Below are 23,118 nucleotides of genomic sequence, written 5' to 3'. Positions count from 1 at the left end.
CTCTTTCTCTCGTACCGTGTCACTGCTGACGGTGGCCACATTGAGGCCATGCGTTCATATGCCCATGGACTTACTGAGCTCCTCATGTAGTTGTATTGTGACGGGACATCAGGTGTTTGTTCAGAGAGAAGTGTCTTCTAACATGACATTTGGTCCACTCTTTTGCAAGGACTTCAAGGAGTATTGATATGGCACTCAAATGCACAATTGTAAAAGACAAGATTGTCTTTAATTGTAAATACAATGCCAAATTTTTGGTAGCAATCTATAAATTTATGGGGAAACCAAATTTTTCCACTTAGACGTGAATCCAGGCACCAAAGTTAAGCCATAAATTCAGTTGACCCAGATATTTCTTCATATCCCTTCACGACGACGTTTATGGATGTTGCTACTAATTACAAATTTATATGTAATATATTAGCCCAAGCTGAAAGATGGCATTGATGAAAATATTGGGTTTGGGGATGAAATCCTTGGACGAAAGCTCAGAATTCAATTAAGATCCCAGATGCTTGCCTTCTGCCAAGTCTCCTGGCTTTGCCAAACAGTAATGCATTCTCCAGCCCCCCACCTGTAATCCAAAAAAAAGAACATCACTACATGTCAGTTTTCGAGACTCCGAGACGTGTCTGCGCTCCTTCTCAGCCTCTCTTCGAGCAGCTCAGGCTGCGTGCACCGCATGATGTCTCTGGCAGGACGTCGAATCAAAGGGACGCAGAGAACCTCGGCCCGATTGAAGACTGCAATGCTCCGTCCTACGCCGCCCCCCCCCCCTGAGAGGGGCTTCTGGCACGGGGTCTGCAGGCCTCCCCCCCCCTCCTCCCTTCACCCCAGATAGAAGCCAGACTGAAATATTGTGACAGGGCTCGCATTTTACTGCGGCTCTGTCCCATCTCCAGCCCGTCTCCCGGAGGCCCTGGGGAGAACAGGACTTTAAAATTTAAAAAAAAAAAAGAAAAGAAAAGAAAAGGCTAGGTTCTCAGATTGTCTCCCTCTCTTGCTCTTGGTCCCGCTAGCTTAATCCACCTTTTTTTTTTTTTTTTGAACAAAATCCTTTTCTGGATTTTCAGTTCTGTAGTGGTGCACATAAATTCAGCCCTGCAGTTCTCCTTGGTACGCTGAAATACGTTGTTGTTGCTGGTTCGCTGCGTGGAGGAACATGCGGTTGGCTCGATCCGAGTCTTGAGGGAGCGACAGTCAGTAGATATCCCTGAGAGCTTCTCCGCTGGCGGAAGAACAGGAAGTCCCCTGCAGTACCCTCTATTAGTATTACCCTGGCAAAAGGCTACAGCGGAAGCCATTGATTTTCACCTTTGAAGTGGGAGCCGCCGGTGTGTTACACACATGATGGGCAGCAAAAGGAGCGACGGGGCCCTTTTGACGTCAGAGCTCCTTGTTAAATTGGGTCATTAGGCCCGAGCGAGAGACAGCAGGTAGTCAGTTTCTCTCACAACGCTCGCCCGAAAACGCCTCCTGAAATTCAATTACTCTCGCGTGAGAGGCCGGCGCGGCCGTCTGCTGTCCTCGCGGGTGCGAGAGGCCGGCGGCGCGGACAGCAGAACAGGAGCAGGGGGCGGCGGGCTCGGCCGAGATTGACGGCCGCGCGAAGCCCTGCAGTGCCGCGGCTTCGCCCAGCGGAGAAGAGAGGGACCGGGAAACAGCATGTCCGCTGAAGCCCGCGTATGAACAGTTTCTGACTGGTAACAAGCTACGAGACTATTTTGAGCTGCATTGTAAAAGAGTCATAAAATATAAAACGGGAGATTGTCGGGTGAAATTATAAACGCCAGGTCAGGCATGGTGAAATGTAGACTCCGTGTGCGAGAGTGTCCGCACGCGTGTGGCTGGGAGAAGTGTAAATGGACCGTTAGGGAGCTCGCAAGTACAGGAAGTGAGAATTCTCTCTCCGGCGCCATACTGCAGGAGACCTCTGTTCCCCTCTCTGACTATGTAGACAACCTGGTACATATGACCAATCGCACAATGTAGTCTGGCTGCTAGGGCAGCTGCCTAGTTCGTTGTCTGAATGCCAGTTAGTATAATGATAGGTATCAGCTACAGAGTGTGTGTGTGTGTGTGTGTGTGTGTGTGTGTGTTAGTCAGTGTATGATGTTGGCTCAGACTTGTTTGTATTCATACTTGCTGTCGTAAAGGGAGCCGGACGTCATGGGGGCACCGCGAGTGCTGTTAGCGCATCCCCTTGCAAGAATGAGTCACCGTTGTCATTATATGACTTGGTGTTGCATTATTTACTGGTTTGGCGGGCACGCTCCTCCAGCGGGACCCTCACGGACGCCGAGAGCACGGCTGCAGTCGGTGGTGGCGGGGTCACTGTCCGCGGAACGCGGTCTCTGAGCAGACAGCGCCCTGGGGCAACAGCTGGGTTCGACTCGGGGGGAACCTGTCCGGTCCCACGAATCGTCACAGCGTGCCGCTGCCGTGAGGCGAGGGGGGCCCGCGGAGCGCCAGCGGGGGTTTCCATGGCGACGGTGTCAGGGAAATTGATGCATCCTTCCCCCGGTTCCTGTGGCAGGCGACTCCCACCTTTGTCACGGGAGTTCGTAGAGCGTCGCCCGAGATGAAAACGCAGCTCGTTAGAACTTCTCTGTTTTTGTTAGGGGTGAATGTGCGCCCTGGCGATGGGCGGGGAGCTTTTCTGACAGTGGGAGGAAGTGTTCAGAGGGGACGTCCTGTGTCTCGTCGGCCGTCGAAGATAGGCTGCCAGGTGGGGGGGTGGGGGGGTGGGCTGACACAGAGGGTGTCTCCTGTGTCATCTCCGTGGAGGGCCCTGCTGTGTCCAGTTTAGTGTAAATAAAGCTGGGGCATTCCCCGGTCCTCAGGGCCAGTGCTTTCAGAGGCCAGACTTTGCCATCACCATCTGTTCTGTCTCATGCAGTATAGAAAAGGCCTCTCTCTCTGGCCTCTTATCCCCCTAAAACAGAGACACACACACACACACACACACACACACACACACGCACGCACGCACGCGCACCAGTGTCCCCATACACCGTCTCTCTCAGGTTCCACATCACCCCCCCCCCCCGTTATTATTCACGCTCCATAAATAACGTTAAATTCCGCCAATTTTCCCCCGGCCTAATTGCAGTTTATTGGTGTTTTATCGCAGGCTCCTGTGCGTCTGAAATATCGGGAGTCGTAAATCACAGCTGACTCTTTTTGGCAAGGCCCCGAGCGAGCGCACCCATGCCCGGGGCCAAATGAGCCCGGAGGAGCTGCAGCACCCTGGCGCGCACAGGCACAGCTGAGAGCCGTGCCAGCGGTGCCCTGTCCCGATCGCAGATGCTCCACTCCGGGCCACAGCACTATAGCGGCACAGACCTATGGGCTGGGTTCGAGCCCACTCGTGTCTTTGGCCAACAGCGAGCAGGAGCCCACAGTGGCACAAAACGTTGACTGTATTATGCTCTGAACAGGGATTGGATAACGTTGACTATATTATGCTCTGAACAGGGATTGGATACCGCTGACTATATTATGCTCTGAACAGGGATTGGATACGTCTGAGGGGTTCCCTTGTCTTTCCACTGGGGTGGCCTCTAAGGGCTTGTGAGGAGCCTGCAATGTCCGTGGTTGATGTTTAGTTGAAGTGTGCCGGTCTTCCAGTCGCCGCTTGCCTCGCTGCGGTGCACTTTGGGACTTGTAGTGTGAAAAATAACCGCTGGCTGCATCCGAGCGTATCGGACGGCTTTGCTCCAGCGCTCATGCGGGCGTAGAGAGGGTGGGCGATGAGACGAGCCTAATGTACATTCGGGGATTCCGAATGGGGAGAAAGGGGGGAAAGCATAAAGGACAAACACAAGAACAAACAACTCGATTTGCCAGAACATGCATTTTCATTAAGTGGAGTCTTAGCGTTCTTATTTTAACGTATTTATTTCATTAATTGACGGCACCACCAGTTTGATTTGCATTCGCACGGCTTGATTTGTCTCCTCCAAGTTTCAAACTTTGCTCAAGGATACATGCAGAGTCCAAGGATCCCCACAGCCCTGGATCTTTGGGGGGGGGTCGGAGTTCTAACCACTGCTGCCCGCTCTACCGCCCCATCTCACTGCCCAATATCACTCTCAGAATTACATCAGCCCCCCTTCCAGACATCCCCCCCTGAGCTCCGGCGTTATTGCCATTCCGAGAGGGTTGAGGAAAGGCCCAAGGTCAGAGGAAATATTCACCGGTTGGCTCCAGATCCCATCTTAGATGCTCAGAGGTCACATACAGCAGGGGAATGTTTGAATGTAAGAGAGTGCGCTGGAGGAGGAGGGGAGGGAACCCAGAGAGAAAGACGGAGAGAGAGAGAGAGAGAGAACTTTTAATAGCAATGCGAGTGATTCATACCTGTCCTTGACTCTTTGTGCCCCCAGAATATTGAAGAGAGGGAAGTGTTTATAAAGTGTTCAGAAGCGCATTGAGCTTAGGAATGCACATTCGTCCCTTAGACACCGGTACCTGAAGGGTCGGCGCAGCGTGCTTTGTTTTTGGGCGGGGGGGGGGGGTGGGGGGGTGGATTGAAAAGGCCATTCTTTATCGTCTCTTCATCGCAGACATTGAATGTAATTTGTCAAGTCATGCTGATTCACTCAAACCTGTTAATAAGTGTGCACATTCCATCAAAGAACGGCGTTTCTGCGTAGGTTTCGTTATTGAATTCATTCATGCACGTTCTCCTGTCCATGCAAAATATCATACTTGAATTTCTCATTAAAATATCGCAGATACAAGTCAATGGCTGTGCAGAGAGAAGTCGGTGGCTGTAAATGTGGATTTGTACAGGGAGAGCTGTGTTTTGTGGCCACGGTTTTGTGTGATATGTAGGTCCTTGCCCGTGGTGTTAATGACAGGACAAACCTTCGTGTTGTAGTTTCTATAGTTTTTTGTGTTGCCTTGGTATTTTGATTAAATACTGCTTTCCTCCTCTCTGTAGTTACAGCCATTGTGTCTCTCAGAGTTTCCCTAACATTGTACCATTGTGTTTGTGGGCTGTCGCCTCAGTGTTAGGCAGAAACTGGTTTTATGCCACCAAATGGAAAAGTGTTATTTTCCGCATTAGTTGTTGTGACCTTGAAACGTTCCCAGTAATCATCTCAGGAAAATTGGATAGCTCATTAGAAATAACTCAAGCACAAGAAAAGAGCACAAGTCCCATTTCCAAGATTGATCTCAACAAATAATAAGCTGCGATGATAATGGCAGCTAATTCCGAAAACAATAGATGTGAAACGGAACGCGGAAGGCAGCCGCCGCATCTGGAATCAGCCCTGGGGAGGCTGTTGCTAGGAGGCCAGGGAAGATCGACATCGCTCGGGCGGACTGACACAGCGGCGTCGGCCGCCGTGGGGCGAGACCCCGTGCGACGTCACGCGAGAGCGTGCGTAAACCAGCCTGGCAGTGATCAGAGGCAGAGCTGCAGAGTGAAAGGGGCTCTCTGAACAAAGCCAGGCGAAAGACTGGGAGGGGTCCGCCATCCTGATTTGGGACTGCCACCGTCCTGCAGATGGACCGGAACTATTTAGCCCCGGTCTTTAGTCCTTAAAAGGAATAACATAGCTGTCCAGTTAGGTAAGTTCCCTTAGCTGCTGCTTTTTAGAGGCAGCACTTGCAGTGTAAAGAGACCAGAGAGGGACTTTGCTGTGCACCCCCTGTTTTGTGTCATTGATCAGAAAGTGCCATGTGCACACGATCCCTTTTGGCGAATTCGGCGGCCGTCGGTTTATCCGTTCGCGTACGCTAACGAAGGGGTTTGCGAGGAACAAGAACACATCTCGAGTACCCCAGGATCCTGTTGCTAGAAAGACGGAAGGCCCTGGGGGGGACATGCTGCAGCACACCATCTCAAAACTTTCAAGAAAGAAAACAAGAGGAGGTAAAAAAAATAAAAAAAAAATCCATGGGTTATGTTTGCCCCTTTTTTTTTTCTGGCTCTTGACTTCAAACCATCTTGCCTGTAGAGATCCAGCTAGCTACGAAACAGAATTTCAACTCCCTTCCCAGCCAGAGAGGCGTAAGACCAGCTCTCCTGCTGAGTTTTGATGTGGAGAGGGAAAAAATATAGTAGAGGAGGGTTTTTTCTGTGTGTGTGTGTGTTTTTTTTTTGTTTTTTTGGTTGTTGTTTCACAAAGTATCTTCAGCTTTTCAAAACTACAGAAGGAAGGCAGGACAGACTTCACTGCTGCCAGATCACTAGACTGTATCAAACGCGCCCAGGCTACATGATTCGTTCAGGGTCGCGGGATGTACCCATTGTCCTCAACATGACTAAATTTATAAACAACTCAAGGTTTTATTCTTCCTGTTGGTGAGCGGACGATACCAGAGGAGCAGCAGCTTTAATTTTACATCAAGGGTGATGCAGGATCTTTTCTGCTGCCACAAGAGTAAACAGATTTTTTTCCTCTGTAAGACCTTGTTTGCGATGGGGGCCTTTGGGGTTGCAGAGTTTCCATCTTCGGTCTTGGCTACCGTAAGCGCGCAGGGGGGGATGGGTTGATGTTAACGGGTGAGTCTGTACCAGAGACCTGCCGCGCTGATATTGTGAGGCTGGCGGGGCTCGCGGTGGTGCTGCGATTATGACCGCCGGTCTGATCCCTGTCCCCTCTCTCTTCCTTCCTGTCCCCCCCCCCCCCGGTGATCCACAAGCACTTCTACCTGAAGCGGGCGGAGATCATGGCGCAGTGCGAGGAGTGGATCGCAGACATCCAGCAGTACAGCAGCGACAAGCGGGTGGGACGCACCATGTCTCACCACGCCGCCGCGCTCAAGGTACCGCACACCCGCCTCCCGGCGCGGGGCAGCACCTCCATTTCAGCCCTTTCACTGCATTCCATAATTCAGAGCTTCAGCCCTTCTTCAGCAGCTGTAACTTTGATCCCGGCCGAGGGGAGTACTTAAATCCGACGCGGGGGGTGTTTCTTATTAGAACTCACTGCAGGAACCATTTACATTGGGAGGGCACATCAGAGTGTATACAGTAGCAGGTGAGGGGGTGAGGAGGGCAGCGGTGCCCCTCCCCCGAGGCCCTGAGACATCTGGCTGGCATCTTAAAGCGTTACACCGCAGAGCTGTCTCGAGTGCACAATTCGGAAGTACTGAAACGGGGAAGGGGAGAAGGTGGTGGCGGAGTGGGGGGTTGGGGAGGGGCTTGTACGCTGATGTGAATGCAGGCTGTGTAGACTCCATCAGTAGTCCCTTTCAACCCAGCGAGCCTCCGGCAAGCGTACCTTCAACCTCCCGCTCGGAGGATTTCGCTCGGGTCCTCGCTTGAGGCGGAACAAGGACGCGCGCCAGTCACACAGACAGCTCCCCTCAGAAGCGCGCTCGTACAAAGCGAGCGGCGGGAGTCAGAGGGCCGGCGGGGCGCTCCGTAAACCTGCTGTCTTCCCTCGGTGCGGGTTGAAGAACACCCCCCCACCTCGCTAGTGTGTTAATGAAGTCTGAATCGGCCGCTCAGGACACATCGCTGCCGCTAATATAACCCGACAGCCCTGATTCATGCGGCAGCCCCCACATCCGACCGGCCCCCGGAGCGCGAGGGGAGGTCGATAACCGCGCCCGCGTCCAGTGCAGTCAGCGAATCGGGGGAGTGGGGGGGGGGTGGGGCTGGAGGGGGCGAGATCAGCGTTTCATTTGCGCCGCCGGTCCCTGGGCTGTAAATAATGACAATTAATACTTACTGTTAATAATCTTTTTCATGGGGATGCCGTAAAGATTAAATGGCAGGAACAGGCATTACGGCGTCGGAACGAGGAGATGATCTTTGCAGGTGCTGGAGTTAACGGGCTCTGTTGCTCAAGCCAATGGCTTTCTGTCAGCAGCGCGGGTATGCCCTTCTGTCCAGCACAGCACAGAATGTTCACTGCACTCCTGCTCAACATTCTGTACTCTCTCAGATTATAAGTGTGTGTGTATATAATACACTGACAGATGTAGTTATTTTTCCTCACAAGGGGTAATGTACAAAATGTCTATGTCTGCCATATTTGAGCTGCTTTTGTGCAACTTGCCAAATATTAAACGATTTGAGTAACATATCTATCTATGTCTTTGCGTAGGCTTAATGTTCTGATCATGGCAAATCTCAGGTAATAAAGCTAAATGGGCAGGTGTACATTTCCTTTTAGCTCCGTGAAGAGCTGATTACTTGGTTAATGAGACGAATGACAATTGCAGCTTTTTTTGTAATAACAGCAATATTTTCCCATTATCTAACGTGTCTTAAAGAATTGAAACTATTCAAGTTCTTAGTGTTTGAAACCCATTTAAATACTTTGTATAAATTAAACCTGGTTTTTATATCTGGTGTGTGCTCCGAGCCCATGCCAAACAGTCTTCTTTGAGCATGCTAGATATATCCAATTAAACACGTACTAGCTATAACCTTTTCAAATAGTTTTTTTTGTTATTCTTGATGACTTGTATATGTTTAATGAGCATGAGATATTTATGCGCGAGATCGACCCAGTGCATGACTTTTCTCTCACTTTGAATAATTGGACCTTATTGAAAGTTAAAAATAATAATAGTGTGTCCATTTGCACATATGGTACTGTTTTTAAGACAAATGATGCCCTAAAGTTTCCAGGTACAATTTGGTAAGTTGCAGGAGCGCACAAGGCACCATCAAGATGGCATTTACAAGAACATATGATGGCAGTGATGTAATGTAATGTTTTTCCCCTCCACAGAGACACACAGCCCAGCTGCGGGAGGAGCTCCTCAAGCTGCCCTGCCCCGAGGGCCTGGAGCCCGACGGAGAAGAGTTCTCAGAGAAGAGCGCCGCCCTCATGGCCAAGGAGCCAGCCAACCAGGACGCGGAGAAGCCGAGTGGCAGCCAGGATGCCCACTGCAGCGAAGGCCAGCTATGAGCTCCTCCCACCCCCCCTCCCCCCCGACGCTGGGGCCACTCCTCTTCATAACTATGACTATTGACATTAAACAGACTTGACGGCTTCGAAGCACAAGCCAACATTTTGTCAATATTTGTATGTAAGAATCTAATTAAGTAATAGCTAAAAAGAGAAGGAAGAAGAAGAAAAAAAAACAAACCGAAAACAAAACTGCTTAAGAAAACCAACAAAAAAATCCCTGAAACTATGCTATGCCCTTAAGGAAAGACAGTCGACAAAACAAAATGATCTTTTATTTACCTGTAAAAGAGTGTAAACTTTTTTGTGCTTTTATTTTTCAATTGTGAAATAACCACTGATTGGTATGTTATTAAACTTGTTTATGTATACATAATGGCAGAGGAAATCACGAATATATAAGGGAACTACCTTTAGAAAAGAATGTTTACTGAATGTTAATTTCCATTTTTGGCTGTTAGTGCAAGGACAGTTGTAACCAAGAATATATTGGTCATTCTTTAAGGATACTATTTAAAAGAAAAGATTAAAACACACATACACTTTCTTCGATTTAAGGAATCTTCTGGTTGCCCATTTACATTGCTTATTTGATTTCTACAGACTCCTGTAAACTTCAATAAAGGCTTGAATGGACATTCTTTATTGCTATGATTACTTGTTACCTTTTTACAGGGCGAAATACATGTTCAGTGAAATGCGTACACTGATTTTTTTTTTCTTTGCCTCACTAATTTTAAATGCAAGTTTAATAAATGCAACCTGTTTTACTTTGCTCGGATATATGAATCTCAGGGTGCTTGGGTGGATGGGAGGTGTGTGCGTGTGTGTGTACCAATCAAGCCGAGTGATGTGTGAAACCCTCTTGTGCCTTCACAGTCTCTCGAAAAAAAAAAAAACGCACCGCATCCACGACACACGCTCAAAGGCGCAGAAAGTCTACCTTTCTAACAGCTCCCTCCGTTATGATTATTTGAGATTCCTGCACATCAATAATTCATTCGCCTCTGGCACACGCATCTTTGTGAGAGCTTTTTCTTGATTTGGATTGTGGACGGGGAGGGAAAACCTGGAGATGCATGGGGTGTTCGGCCGGCATTTAACTCAGCTTACAGATGCAGATCGATTGTGAAAATTTGTCTTTCTGCGTTTTTGAAAAGCACTTGGGCTTGACTCTGTAGAGGGGTTAAAAAAAGCGACATGGTATTAATCTGAAAGAGTGAGGAGGAACGATGACTTGAAAAGCAAAAAAAAAAAAAAAAAAAAAAAAACAGGTTTTTGCACAGCCATTAAACTGTAGCTAGCTCTGTGTAGATAAGTTGTAATGGTAATTACCTGTACTGTGGACTTTAAAATACATCTTCTGGCAATGCATTCAGTGTTTTTGATCTTTCTTTCCTGGCTTGTTTTGCCAAGCAAAGACTTTTGTAAGAATATAATAAAATGTTTTCTATTCAGTGACTGTTTTTTATAGCTCAGTAGATTAATAATGACCTTCTGTTCTTTTTTTTTTTTTTTACAATACATGTGTATATATTATATATGCTTGTGGAAAATCAATAGAATTCAAGAGAGTAACATGGTTTGATGACATAAATGGATTTTGGGTGTATGGGGAGTTCAAAAATGCTAAAAATACAGATCTTGAGAAGGCATTTCAGATGAAGGCATACCTGCAAACTGTTTGTATCCATAGGTATGTCAATCGATACCCCTGTTTTTGGAATGGGGGAATGTGATATTTAGAAAATAGCTTCCTGGTCAGTCAGCTTTATCAGTCCAACACAAGCCTTCTCCCACGTTGCTGCCACCTTTCTAATTCCATTTTCGGATTTACTTCTATTTAAGATGCAGATTATGATGGACATTTTCAAATAAAATTGCAGTTTCCCACCATTGCAGAGAAACATGCGTCAGCAGCGGGCTTCGAATTTAATATGAAGCCGTCTCGGCGATCCATAGGCAAGCGATACATTATGATATATTATTTAAAGGGAGCCATTCTATTGACCGTCCAGGATAACCTCCGGAACACACGGGCCTGGCTTTCAGCATTAGATCGCCGCGGCTCGATAGCCTGAATCACACTGCGGCAAAGCCTCCAAAACTCTCATTCCTGTTTGAGAATGCCTAATGAGGCGCTCGTTCGGCAAGCTCAGACACACAGGGATTACTGTACTGAAAAAGGCTCGGCAGATTCATATCTGTGATTTAGCCCACCCCTATACATTATTCATCCCGCACTCACTTTAAAGTCCACAGCAAGTCTGAGGGAGAAAGAGTAGATGTGAAATGTATTGTGATACTGTGGAGGCCACATTTCGGCAGCCTATACTGCGGTAATCGACTATCTTAGATATTTAGGAAGACATCGTGAAGAAATGGTTCCTTTTTCTCAAGCAAGATCTGTTAAATTTTCATAGTGTTGGGTAATTTATTGTCCGTTTCTTAAATTAAGCATAATCTAACATTTGCTCATGCAACGTCGATGAAACTCACATATTTACTGTTTTGTCACTTACTCTCAATTTCAGCAAAAACAATGTATAGCATAAATGGTGGGTTAGACTGAAGTACAGAGGAGGTGATGTAATATTTGTTTTTATTTGTACAAACTCTTTCCTGACAGATCAGACAGAACCAACAGTCCTGTAGTTCACATCTTCCCATACATGTCTTCTATGGGAGAAAGCAATGGAATGGAATGGAAGCAATGGAAAGATTATCATAGGTCCTATTATGTAACAATGGGGCTGGGAGAAAAAAATCAATGTTTTTCCGGTTTTTCTTAACGAACTGATAATCAAGATACTGTAATCTGAACATCGGTGTCAACTCACTTGAATGACAGTTGCACAATATGTGTAATATGTCGATGATTTGAAAATGATTTTCCAGGCACTCTCTCAACAATGTCACCATTAGCACCCAATGCACATTCGACAGTCTGTATGAACTGCAATAAACTGTTTCAGCTGCTGGTGCTTAATTTACTTTTAATGCAAGCCTAAACACTTCCTTCTATTTGCTGCTGTGCATATTCTAATAATTGGATTTTTAATGGAATTCGGTGCAAGTAAAACTGCCATCATTGCTATTGTTAATCATACCTGTCCACAGTCAGTAGCGCCACCTCTTGCTAAATTCCATGACCTCCATTCAGCAGTGACATTTGGCTCTAATCGGCCATGAATTACAATATGTTGTACCATGCGTTTTAAATATATGCGGTCTGTAAACAACAAACTAATGAGACATTTTCATAGGGACTTTTCCCAGTGAGATTCTTCTTAATTAGCTGAGTTTGGAGTATTTGCGGTGCTGTTGCCAAAATGATATAACTTCTTGCAAAGTGCTGTTTTATTTCAAACAAACCTATTGTTTGCGTGCAACTTAACATCACAGAGTCCCAGAAGGAAGCAAGGAAGAAAATACCGGTTGTAATGTAGGTCGTTGCAAAGGACGAGTTGCGTGGTATTCAATTACAGCGCTTCTTTGAAGGATAGAAGACCTCGGTATCACCAGCAAAATTCCTTAATTTATTCTTGGCAATGTCTACTTTTTAATGAATCCAATCACTAATGCATATACATACCTAAGTATATACATGCACACCTGACTACTGGCACATTTGTGATGTATGATTTCCAGTGTTTAGATCAGTAACTCTGTGCTCCCAGTGTATACATGAGTGGACATATTAATCTCTTATTTTGTTGCAACAGGTACACATTTTTACACTACAACTACTATGTAGTTACTATGTAATTACATGTAGTAACACTTTTATTAAATGTTTTATGGTATGAAACTAATTTGTCAAACTCTACAAGTAGTAATTACAGTGTAGTTAATGTGTTATGACATGTAGTTACACTCTTAGTATCAAATTAGTTCATGTAAAGTGTTACCACTCTCTTTTTGCATTATTACATTTTTTTGATACTGAAAATATGCTTTTTATTGATTGGAATAAATGAATTCCCCTTTAACAAAAGCTTTGAGTGTCAGTGTGGAAAAAAATACAATATTCACAGATTTTTGAGTTTGCATCTCAAGAAGATATCTTTTAAATAGAGAAGGTGTACTTATAAAGATGGGCCTTTGGACCATACCTTAATGTGTAAGTATGGTCTGACTGACCTCAACGTGCTCTCACCTTATCTCATACATACAGTCCAGCTACACCTAGTGAATGAGATCACGAAAGCACACAAACCAGGAATCAATCATGAACCCTAAAACGCAACACTCAAATTACAGCTTCATGTGGTGTCATGAACAGGGATTCAACAGACAAAGGATGGCTTTGGACCTTATTGGCTCTAAAATCCAATAGGATTGAAAGAACGCCGAGAGAACACATTGAATCTTTTTTCATAAATAAATCCATTTTTTTTCTGTAGTAGCTTTGACTGTGTGACTAATAGTGAATTGACTATATATTGGAGAGCACAAAGAAATGTTAGGAAATTGCATTTTCTTGAAAAAGGGCACTTTTATATCTTATACCTACAGACCACTTTAGCACTTACAGAAAAAAACATAAAATAATATTACAAACAGAATAGATGGTGACATTGACATTAAACACATATTGAAACAAAAGCAAAGTAAATAAAAAGAATCGATTCTCAGTTGTAAGTTCCAGCAAATTCTGATTGAACCAACTGCACTCAATTAAAACAAAACAGAAAGGGTGAATCAAATAAACAAGAAAAGAAACATAGCACAAATTGTATATAAACAACATTATCATGCTCAAATAATAAGAAGATATTGAACTGCTGAATTCAGATAACCACAAATATTGGTCCAGTTAGATCCAAGATAGTGTTATACAAAGCAAATTCAAATATAAAGTATGAAAAGCACTGGCCCAAGAACTGCACCTTTTGAAACACCACATACTCCAAAAATTGCAATGAGTCCTCTTCCAGCAAGCGATTAATATCTGTGTTCTAAATACTATATGAGATAAACCAAGAACTCATTTTTCATAACTTCTGAACTTGGAAAATGTCATAAAAGTATTACTGCAGGCTGTAAGAGATATAGATGAGGATGGATATGGTTGTTGAGCCTCAGTGATGAAGACTGTGTCTAAGTTTGGCTTAGGAAAAATATTTTCAAGGAGAGTTGTCTCCTGTATTCCAAATTATTTTCTGCAATATTAACAATATAAACAGACTGCAAAACCTTGTATTTGTCTGGTTATTATGAAATATAGTCAACAGCAGAAAACTTACGTTATCCAACCGGAGATCTTAGTCATTCAGCCAAGCCATTCTTTAAGTTAGGCTGTCCAATAATGGGCATTAGAGAGGTTGTGACCTGGCATCTTTCACCTGGCTGGCCAGCGGAGGGGACACAGAGCTTTGTGTGCCAAGTGAAAGTTCTGTCACCGAGGGGCTCAGCCGTTTCTACACAAGGGAAATCATTTTAATGGCTTTTCCAGTATTCGAAGGCCAGGAACCATGGGCCTCCATATAGGCATGATTTAGACTGCAACAATGAAAGTCAACATATCCTTGTAATTATCTCCCTGAGCACGGATGCTCCGTTTTCTGTGCGGGTTTTATGGCATAGTTAAAAGGAACGGATGGGTTCTGGGGGATATTTTTATGCTTTTTTTCTTCGTAGCCACGAAGCACTCCATGCCGGTGATCAATGCCAAAATGATGTGTGCGTGTGCGTGCCTCGGATATGGTGCTCACACGAAGGCATCGAGCAGCATCTGCGCACCGCAGGTGTCTGTTCTGTTGTCTCGGACATGAAATATGTTTATCCGTCTGCTCAGAGATGACACTTCCCATGCAAATCCTGGGCCTTGAAAATACCTTTAATCGTCTGAGCCCAGCAGTAAATTAGGAAGTGGACATCTGGGAAATAAATCGGTGTGGCAAAACAAGCATCTGCTTACATTTTCCTTCACAGGTTAAAATAATTCTGAAGAGCCCTCTGGAAAAAAAACACACACACACAAACCCTACTCTTAAATGTCATACATGAACAAGAAGTGAGAGAGTGAGGGAAAGAAGGGTGGGGGATAGAAGGAGAGAAAAAAAAAACGGAGAATAAATCCTCTGTGTGTTCAGAAAAACAGCCGAGAGCCCTATTGATGCGCCATACCGCTGCTGGAGCTTTGAACCATTTACTTGTTGTTTTTGTCTCATGAGCTTAGTCACTGCTGCTAACTCCAGGAGCTGCATATGGTATACTCTCACTGGAGTAAACCAATAACTGGGGATGGGAAAAGGTCAGACTAGAGATAATTTTCATTAAACTGAAGTGCAACGTGACTTTTTTCCTCAAGGTGCAGGGCTTGTTTTCACTCGTGGTTGCAGTCTTCTAAAGCATGCTAATTGAATTAGCACAGGGTTTGCTGTTAAGGCCCAGGTTCACCACCTCTGTTCCAGTTAAGTGACAGGGCTTACCAATGCCTCACCATAACGGCTGTGAGGACCTCTCAAATCGACTGAATGCTCTGTATTGCTCTGTATTGTGAGCTGCAGATGAATTCTTTCCATGTCGCTGACCTTTATTTCACCTGGAAGTCTCATTAGGATTCAAGAATGAGGGCAGCAGTATTGCAAACGATGCATCCAGTCAACATTTCAATTTCAGAAACCTCAATAACAATACATAGCAATCTGATTCAATGTCAAAATTATGCACCACCCCTCCACTTAGGCTGTTAACTGAGGTAAAACATAATCAGCATCACCACATTTGACAAATGACTGCTTTCTTATTTTGAAATATTTTATCATGCTCCAAATGTCCAGTCCTATGTTATTATATTTATATATGATATTGTTGCAATATGTAATCATCTACAGCATTGTTTCTCAATCCTACTCCTGGAGCCCCCCTGTCCTGCATATCTTCTATCTGTCTTTGCTCCAAACACACCTGATTGAAATGACTAATATGCTCTTGATTAAATCAGGTGCGCTCAGCTAATCAAAAGTGCCACTGATGAGTTCAGTCAGGTAGGTAGAGCAGGGAAAGATGGAGAACGTGCAGAGCAGGGGGGCCCTAGAAGCAGGATTGAGAATCAGTGATCTATAGCGCTTGCCACTTGAACTCAGGGAAGTAACGAATATTTTTTTTATTTATGTGCTTGATGTTCATTGTTCTAGTCATAGTCCACATTTCCTTTGTGGTGAAAATGCTCTCCTTTGGGAAGGCAACGCTCTGGGCGTGTGTGTCGACTAGACTTGAGCCTCTGTCCCCCCCAGGTCCACGTCAGTGACTCCTGCCCCCTCGGATTGCAAATCCACCCCGACCTTGGCTTAGGGCCCCCCACCTCCACACCCCACACCCCAGGGGTCCTCTGCCGCTTAGCATAATAAAGACAAATTACTATTCTCATTTTTATAAAGAGGATGCCCTTCCGGGGCCCACAAGTATATGCAGAGCAAGGAAACTCCCTGGCTAAGACAGAAGGCCAATACAGGGGAACAACTGAAGCACAGGCCTAATTACTAAAATGGAGATGTTGCTCACGACCTCATGCAAAATTCATAAGAGCGAGCAAGGTGGAAGCTGCATAAAAGCAGACATTACTTGAACATATGCATACCTTCTTCACAGTATTGAAGAACATTGCTGACGGGATTGATTGTGATGTCATGTCCTGTGTATTTAGCCAGTGAGCGGTTGTGTGTGATTGTTCGGAAATTGTTACGCTACTGTCAATTTTAGCTTGCGTTTCAAGCTTTTATTGCACTTCTCAGAGTCGCACAGCATTACCTTTTCCAAACTAAACATTTTACTGTAGTGCTCCTCTCGTTAAGTCAAATAAATCAATAGACCCTTGAACCATTTAACCATTCATTTCAGTTGCGTTCTCTCTCATTTCACATTTGCTGATCCCAACAAAAAGAACAAGGATGCGCAGGCAAGGTTTCACAGAGATGAGGTGCCAATGGTTTAGTATCAAAGCCGCCTACTGCCTCTGTGGGCCATACCACTGACTGGCATAACTGGATTACGTTACTTTCCCTTCAGCCTCTACCTGTTGGCCTCACACCTGATTTAAGAGGAACCTTTAATACTCCTTCTCATTGGTGGTTTAATTGCTCTCTGGATTTGTCCGTTCTTGCCGTTGCTAGACATGTCCACAAGAACTTAACACTGCAGTGTTGCACTGTTTTTATGCATTGTTACTGAATTGAGTCTGCAAACTATAATTCAGGGAATTCTGGATCTCATTTTGCTAATTATGGAACTCAGAAATGATCAGTTATTAACCTGTAAATCACAATGTCATGTTATATCTGATACATCTATGAATAATACTGTCCACTGAATTTATTAATAACTTCACAATATAACCTATTTATAAATTGTATGGCACAAAAATTGTAACATTTTCTAAAACTTTTCCACTGGATTCTCCTCTGTAAAGCCCTGAATATTTAATGGAATAAATATACTGCATTGTAAATAAGTAATCAGTTGGAATCAGGAGATTTAGCAATTCTCTGTGCATATCATTTTATAATTTTGTAGTTTATTTGGCTATCCTATACACCAAGCATAAAACAAATCAATTGCATGTATATATGATTTCCAACCAAGACCAAAAAAGAAAAAACACTGTTTTCTAAAGTAATGCATGGTACATCTGCTAAACTAGCTAGATATGCTAATTTTGCTTGTTACTTTAAGTCAGGGCCCACGGCACTCCAGAAGAGACAGATTTGTGTGACGTAAATGTAGTGCATGGTAAAGTGACTAAAGTAATGAACGGACACATGGATGCATTGAGTTGCTAATGCATACAGTGATAACACATTTGAAGAGCACATGTACATCATGCCAACTTCTGTCTCAGTATGCAAGTTAGAGGTCGTTACAAATGACCCAATAATAATGAAAACGTGTATGCAGCATTTCACAAGTCCAAAATACTTCCTCTTTGTGAATTACTGATACAGAATCTGATCAAAATGATCCAGATTAATCTAATAGCTAGTATGTATATATAAAAACCAGAGCAAAATGTCTATGGTTATTTCCATCAAAGACAAAAATGTCTACATGTTTTTCTCTATACAAAGGCACTTTTGCAGTTACTTGTGCAGAGTCCCAACTCCTACTTCATAGATGTCGAATGCCCAGGGAGTTAAAGGTCACCACCGTGTTCAGTCATGCCCAGAGTGTGGTGCCCTGTACTGGTTGCTCCTGTGTCCTGTGCCAACCCAAATGAGGGAAAATGTCTTCTAACTGAATGCTGCTCTTTTAGAAGGAAGCATCACTGAACATTCCTCTGGGAAGCTAGCTGTAGGTTAATTTCTGTCTCTACTGACTGTCTCCATCGCCATGGTCGCTTCACCATGAGAAGTCAAAAACAACGATGGAAAGAATGTAATATTCAGACAAAATTTGGTGAATGGATCCTGAGGACCAAGCGCCTGCACATTGGGGTCGAGCTGTCCTTGTTATGGTTATCACCCCAGTGCAACTATAATGCATTCCTAACACAACAGAGTAACGGCCTTCTTTGTGGAAGTAATATCAATTGCTATATTACTGCAACATTGTTCTTGCTAAAAGTGACTTATTAAACTTGTGGCCTTACAAAAAAGTAAGGCTTTGATATCTAAACTGATACATGGAGCCGAATGTATTGGAAGGTCCTTTCACAGAACATGTCTGTGTCTCAGGCTAACATTTTAGCCTGTAAGATCAGTAAGATCAACACTTTGCACACCTATAAAAATACTGCATAGTTTGAAAAGTAAAGCCTTCATAAACAAATACACAGCTGTTTACACTTAATGAAAAGTTATGGAAGTATTTCTGCATAGAAACTGAAATTGGGAAAACAAGAATGGTATGCCTCTAAGCTTTTGAGGTTTTCTAGATCACATCTTCCTCACCCAAAACTGAGAGGGCACTAATGTCATATAGCTAGATAGAAACAGAGATTTCCACATGTCATATGTAATCATTTTTTCATATCATCCCCCCAGGCTGTGAAAACTAAGGATAAGCGAGGAAGGGTTGTCTCATCCTCTGGTTTAGCATGTCAATGAGGGCTCCCACTTCAATTTGATTTCAATTAATGCCGGTTTGACATGCTATTTATTATCGCAGAAAAAGTGGAATTCTTTATTTTTAAATCAAGCTCATGTTCCACATTGCAGTAGTACAATTGTTAGATGTCCCCTCTTGGTCATGTGAGATTCAATATGGCAGCTTTTGAGAGACTGGCCGGGCCCGGTGCACAGCACATGTATGTGAGGGAACATCCAGTTGATCAAAACAGGCTGAAAGGAATTGGTTTCAAGACAAGGGGAGATGTGACAGCATCATGCAGAGCCACTGTGCGTCATAGTTGTGCATCTCACTGACGATTCCGCTTTTAAAAAATGTAAACCTCTACACCACTGCACAAGCAGGCTGCTTAGCCATATTAGCAAACACTGTGCAAAAATTCAAGTTCACAGCATACAGGCTATATTACAAAAGGCGTGCATCAAATACTTGCCTGAATAAAAAACAAGGCTCTGCAGTTACCCAAGGGCGACTGCTGACCAATCAAGTAGTTTTGCTGGATGAGAATTTGACAAATCAATATTGCATGTAATCAAGTGCAACATTTCACATATATTTCATCTAATGTATTCCTAAGTGTACAGGTAGGAATTAGATTGCTCACAGGGAGTTAAATAATTACAGAAGAACACGGTTAAGAGGGAGGTAAAGTAAGAAAGCAGATCACGAAACATAAAGCATATTTTGACATTCCAATTGCTACTAGCAAGTTTTTTTTTTCCTTTAAAAAGTGTTTGTAAACACAAACAGTGAAAAAACGACTTCTCCGCATTTCCCCCTCTCCGCTTCGTTGCCATTCTCTCAGACTCCTTTATTCATTTTTTCAAGACTCCTTTGTTATACTTCATTCACCTATGCGTCACAAGAAAAAAAAATGCATGTCTGCATATTTTCCATTTTATTCATATGATTCCAACGATCATTTCATATACATTTAATAGTCTAACTTTTGTTATCTATAGCTGAAATGGCTTATGCTTGTGATATTAAAAATAAGTCATGTCTCAAACAAAATTTCTTAGAATGATGCATCACGCATTTCGCACAAATAGTAAAAAATATCCACGATCCCTTAATGACCCTCCCTGATAGGAGTTCCCATGATGCAATGCGAAGCTGTCATGGCTGCTCACTGATGCTTCTTGCAGCACATGGGCTGAAATAAACACTTTGGCAATCTAACACGGAGAGAAGCAGCACAGCAGCTCCTGAGATCGGTATTTAGCAGTTGAAAATTAAATCCGGCAGGTGTAGAAACCAGCGTCAATTTGTGACACACTTTTCATAAACATGGTGTGGGACGTGGAGATACCCGCACTCAGAGGGTTTCTCACAGTAAGCGAAGAAACGGAATGGAAGCAGAACATTTTCAGCGTTGCAGGTGGGTTACGGAACATTTGAGCAGGGACATATGTAGTAAGATATTCAGATCGTTTGCTTGACACTTCTCCGGGCTATGACAGGATCCTTCGTTTCGTTCACATTATGATGTTTCGGGGGAAATCGCAATATAGCCAGCCTCATATAATGAGCTAGGTAGCCTTCTAGCTAGTTGTTCGTACCTTGGGAATTGTTTCCAGCTGCACACCGCTATCCGAGTGAAAATCTTGTGTAGCTGGCTTGTGAGTCGGCTACCTTATTAGCAGTTTAAGCCATACCAATTCTGGTTATATTACTTCGTAGCTAACAAAACATTACCAGTCAGTTGACGGGATGGACAATTCCTGTGCGTTAGCTGGCTAATTGTCTTAACTACGTTTGACGGCTGTCATCAGTAATAGCTAACTTATTAGCTGTGCTTTACCAGTTTAACTAGCAAACGGGTAGTTGTAGTACCTGAGAACTAGGTACCTCCCTAATTATTGCCACTCTGCTTGCTACATAGTTGGCTAGCTGGCGAGAGAGACACCTTACACTACGCATATGCATTAGGGGTAACTAGCTAACAAGAACATAATAGCTAGCCGACCTGAATGTTTAGCTTTCGGCACACGATGATTAGTGAATTTAACAGCATGAAACGTTGCTTGCTAGACCGCTAATTTTCCGCTGCCGTTTAAGCCAGGAGGCTAGTTAGCTACACCTACTTTGTCATGTCAGATACCTAGCTAACTGCTCCAATCGTTAGTTAGCCGATTAGCTAGCTATCTGGCTATATTAGCAAGCTAGGTACCGGTCTGACATGGTCGATCGAAGCGAAAGAGTCACTTTTCATTCAAACGGAACGGGCTTTTGCGGTGTAGCTAGTTGTCTAGCTAACTGGCTTACTGGACGTGAATAGCACATGTCAAATGCTGAACAGCATAAAACAATGCATAGAAGGTCACTCGTGAATGAGAATGTATTTCCTTGGACAATGAAACTGATTGTGCTGTCGACAGTAGTTACATAGATAGATAGTTAACACTAGCTGCACATTTCACAGGCATCACGTTGCGAAGGTTACTGTAACTATTTACACCTGTTTGCAGCTGTAGTACCAGCCATATCGATATGTATTGCAGCAATAACAGCAGTAGTTTTCCTGCGTGAGAAAAACTGTTCGAATTCCAAATGAGACATGATTGCATCTAGCAGTTATTAACTGAGTTATAGACATCCGTTTGGGCTTCGATCCGAGTTCTGAGCAGTGTCTTTCTATACCTTTAAGTCGACTGGGTGGCCATTTTCGTTCAAAATGCTTTAAATGGATGGACGGAATATACAGTGTAGCTATTTTGTTGACATACTTGCTGGGCTTGGTTGAAATTAAGTTTTGAATCTGAACCAGCAGTGTTTTTTTCTTATGTCAGATGTCAAGGTGCACAGTGCGTGCAAAAGCTTAATATGTAAAATGATTGTCTGATCACATTATCTATTGTGTCACATGCACAAAAAGAGATTAGGTTGGAAGTGTGAATGTCCTTTCTGACTGCCTGTATTTACTCAACCTGGAAAATCGAGTTGCGCGGGGAGATGCAAATTGATCTTATGTGAAAATATTGGTTTGCAAAATACCCGCACTTGTCGTTGCATTATGCTTAAAATTTAAATTGCGTGTCGACAACACAAAACTTGAACGCATAGGTGAAATTTCCGACTTGCTCTTTGAGAATAGTGTTGTTTAATTTCATGCCAGCGTTTACCTGATCTGTAAGCTGGCCGTGTTTATTATGAAGGAAAAGGAACATTGTAGTGACCATAGACGCACTGGCACATAAACCAGACGTTTATCACCGTGGACACAGGTCACCGTGTTTCTCTGATCATCCACATAAATTGTTTATGATCCAGGACAAATGTGTCGTGGAAACCAACCTTTCGTAAAACGATTTGGAATAAATTTTGGGTGATGAAGAGCGATATGCTTTTGACATCTACGTCGGTGTAACTGTGCTTGAAATCGCAGGGCGTGTGGTCTTGGTAGCATCCTAAAACCGCGGCAGGCCTCTTTTTGTCATTGTGGCACGTTTGTTCCGTTTCCTAATAGTCGCCATTTGTTGCAAAAAAGCGATGGGCAATCAGCAATTACTACAAAGCCTAACGCATCGTTGTAATATTTTCACAGCCCTGAATTATTGGCTCCACAATGCAAAGACGTTTATGAATTGTACCGTAGATATTACAGAAAATGTTTGCCTTAATTACTGTGCCATGACAAATTTCAGCAGTAACCAAAATGTTATTAACAACAGTTGAAGCCTTGCCTGGAACCTTCATTTTCTCCCTCATAAAGCAAGGCCCTCCCCTCCTCTCCCCACGTCTCTCTGCCGTTACAGCAGCCTCTGGGCTTTATTACATCTGCAGAGAGCTGAAATATCTTCACACCTCGCAGGCCAGTAATGTGGCTTTAACTATTAAAGTGTACCCTGGGTTGTTCCAGAAAAATATGAGCGGACTGTAGCCTGATTGATTTATGTACAGTATAGGATATACATTCAGCCCGTGGTCTCTTTACTGTCAGGCACTCTCATAAGTCAACATGTATTTAAATGTATATTGGTTTGACACGTAGGGTATGTAACAGGCCATTAGACTCAGCATGAGACTGCCTCTGTAACCATACTGTATAAAATCCTCTGCCTGGTTGACATTTTCTCATAAAAAATAAAAGCTGATATTTCCATTGATTTCCAGGGACTGTGTTAAAATTTGTACATGCATCAATGACGTGTGAAGCCCA

The 23,118-nt window shown here is 43.9% G+C and overlaps 2 protein-coding genes and 1 pseudogene across 2 annotated transcripts in view; all 3 read left to right on the top strand.

Moving 5' to 3' along the window:
• The window catches only part of birc6 (baculoviral IAP repeat containing 6), a 129,908-nt gene extending 119,662 nt beyond the window's left edge, over positions 1–10,246 (top strand). Inside the window, exons 73-74 of the mRNA XM_036546560.1 lie at positions 6,648–6,783; positions 8,706–10,246. Coding sequence (XP_036402453.1) covers positions 6,648–6,783; positions 8,706–8,885 — 316 coding nt within the window. The 3' untranslated portion in view covers positions 8,886–10,246. The remainder of the gene's footprint in view (positions 1–6,647; positions 6,784–8,705) is intronic.
• A 6,030-nt stretch (positions 10,247–16,276) lies between these two features.
• On the top strand, positions 16,277–18,157 carry LOC118790380 (annotated as a pseudogene).
• A 1,923-nt stretch (positions 18,158–20,080) lies between these two features.
• The window catches only part of ttc27 (tetratricopeptide repeat domain 27), an 89,683-nt gene continuing 86,645 nt past the window's right edge, over positions 20,081–23,118 (top strand). The window contains exon 1 of the mRNA XM_036547503.1: positions 20,081–20,337. Within this exon, the coding sequence (XP_036403396.1) occupies positions 20,247–20,337 (91 nt within the window). The 5' untranslated portion in view covers positions 20,081–20,246. The remainder of the gene's footprint in view (positions 20,338–23,118) is intronic.

Source organism: Megalops cyprinoides, chromosome 15 (genome assembly GCF_013368585.1).
Source record: "Megalops cyprinoides isolate fMegCyp1 chromosome 15, fMegCyp1.pri, whole genome shotgun sequence".
NCBI classification, from domain to species: domain Eukaryota; kingdom Metazoa; phylum Chordata; class Actinopteri; order Elopiformes; family Megalopidae; genus Megalops; species Megalops cyprinoides.
Note: the sequence above shows the minus strand (reverse complement) of the source record. Positions and strands in the feature narration are given on the sequence as shown.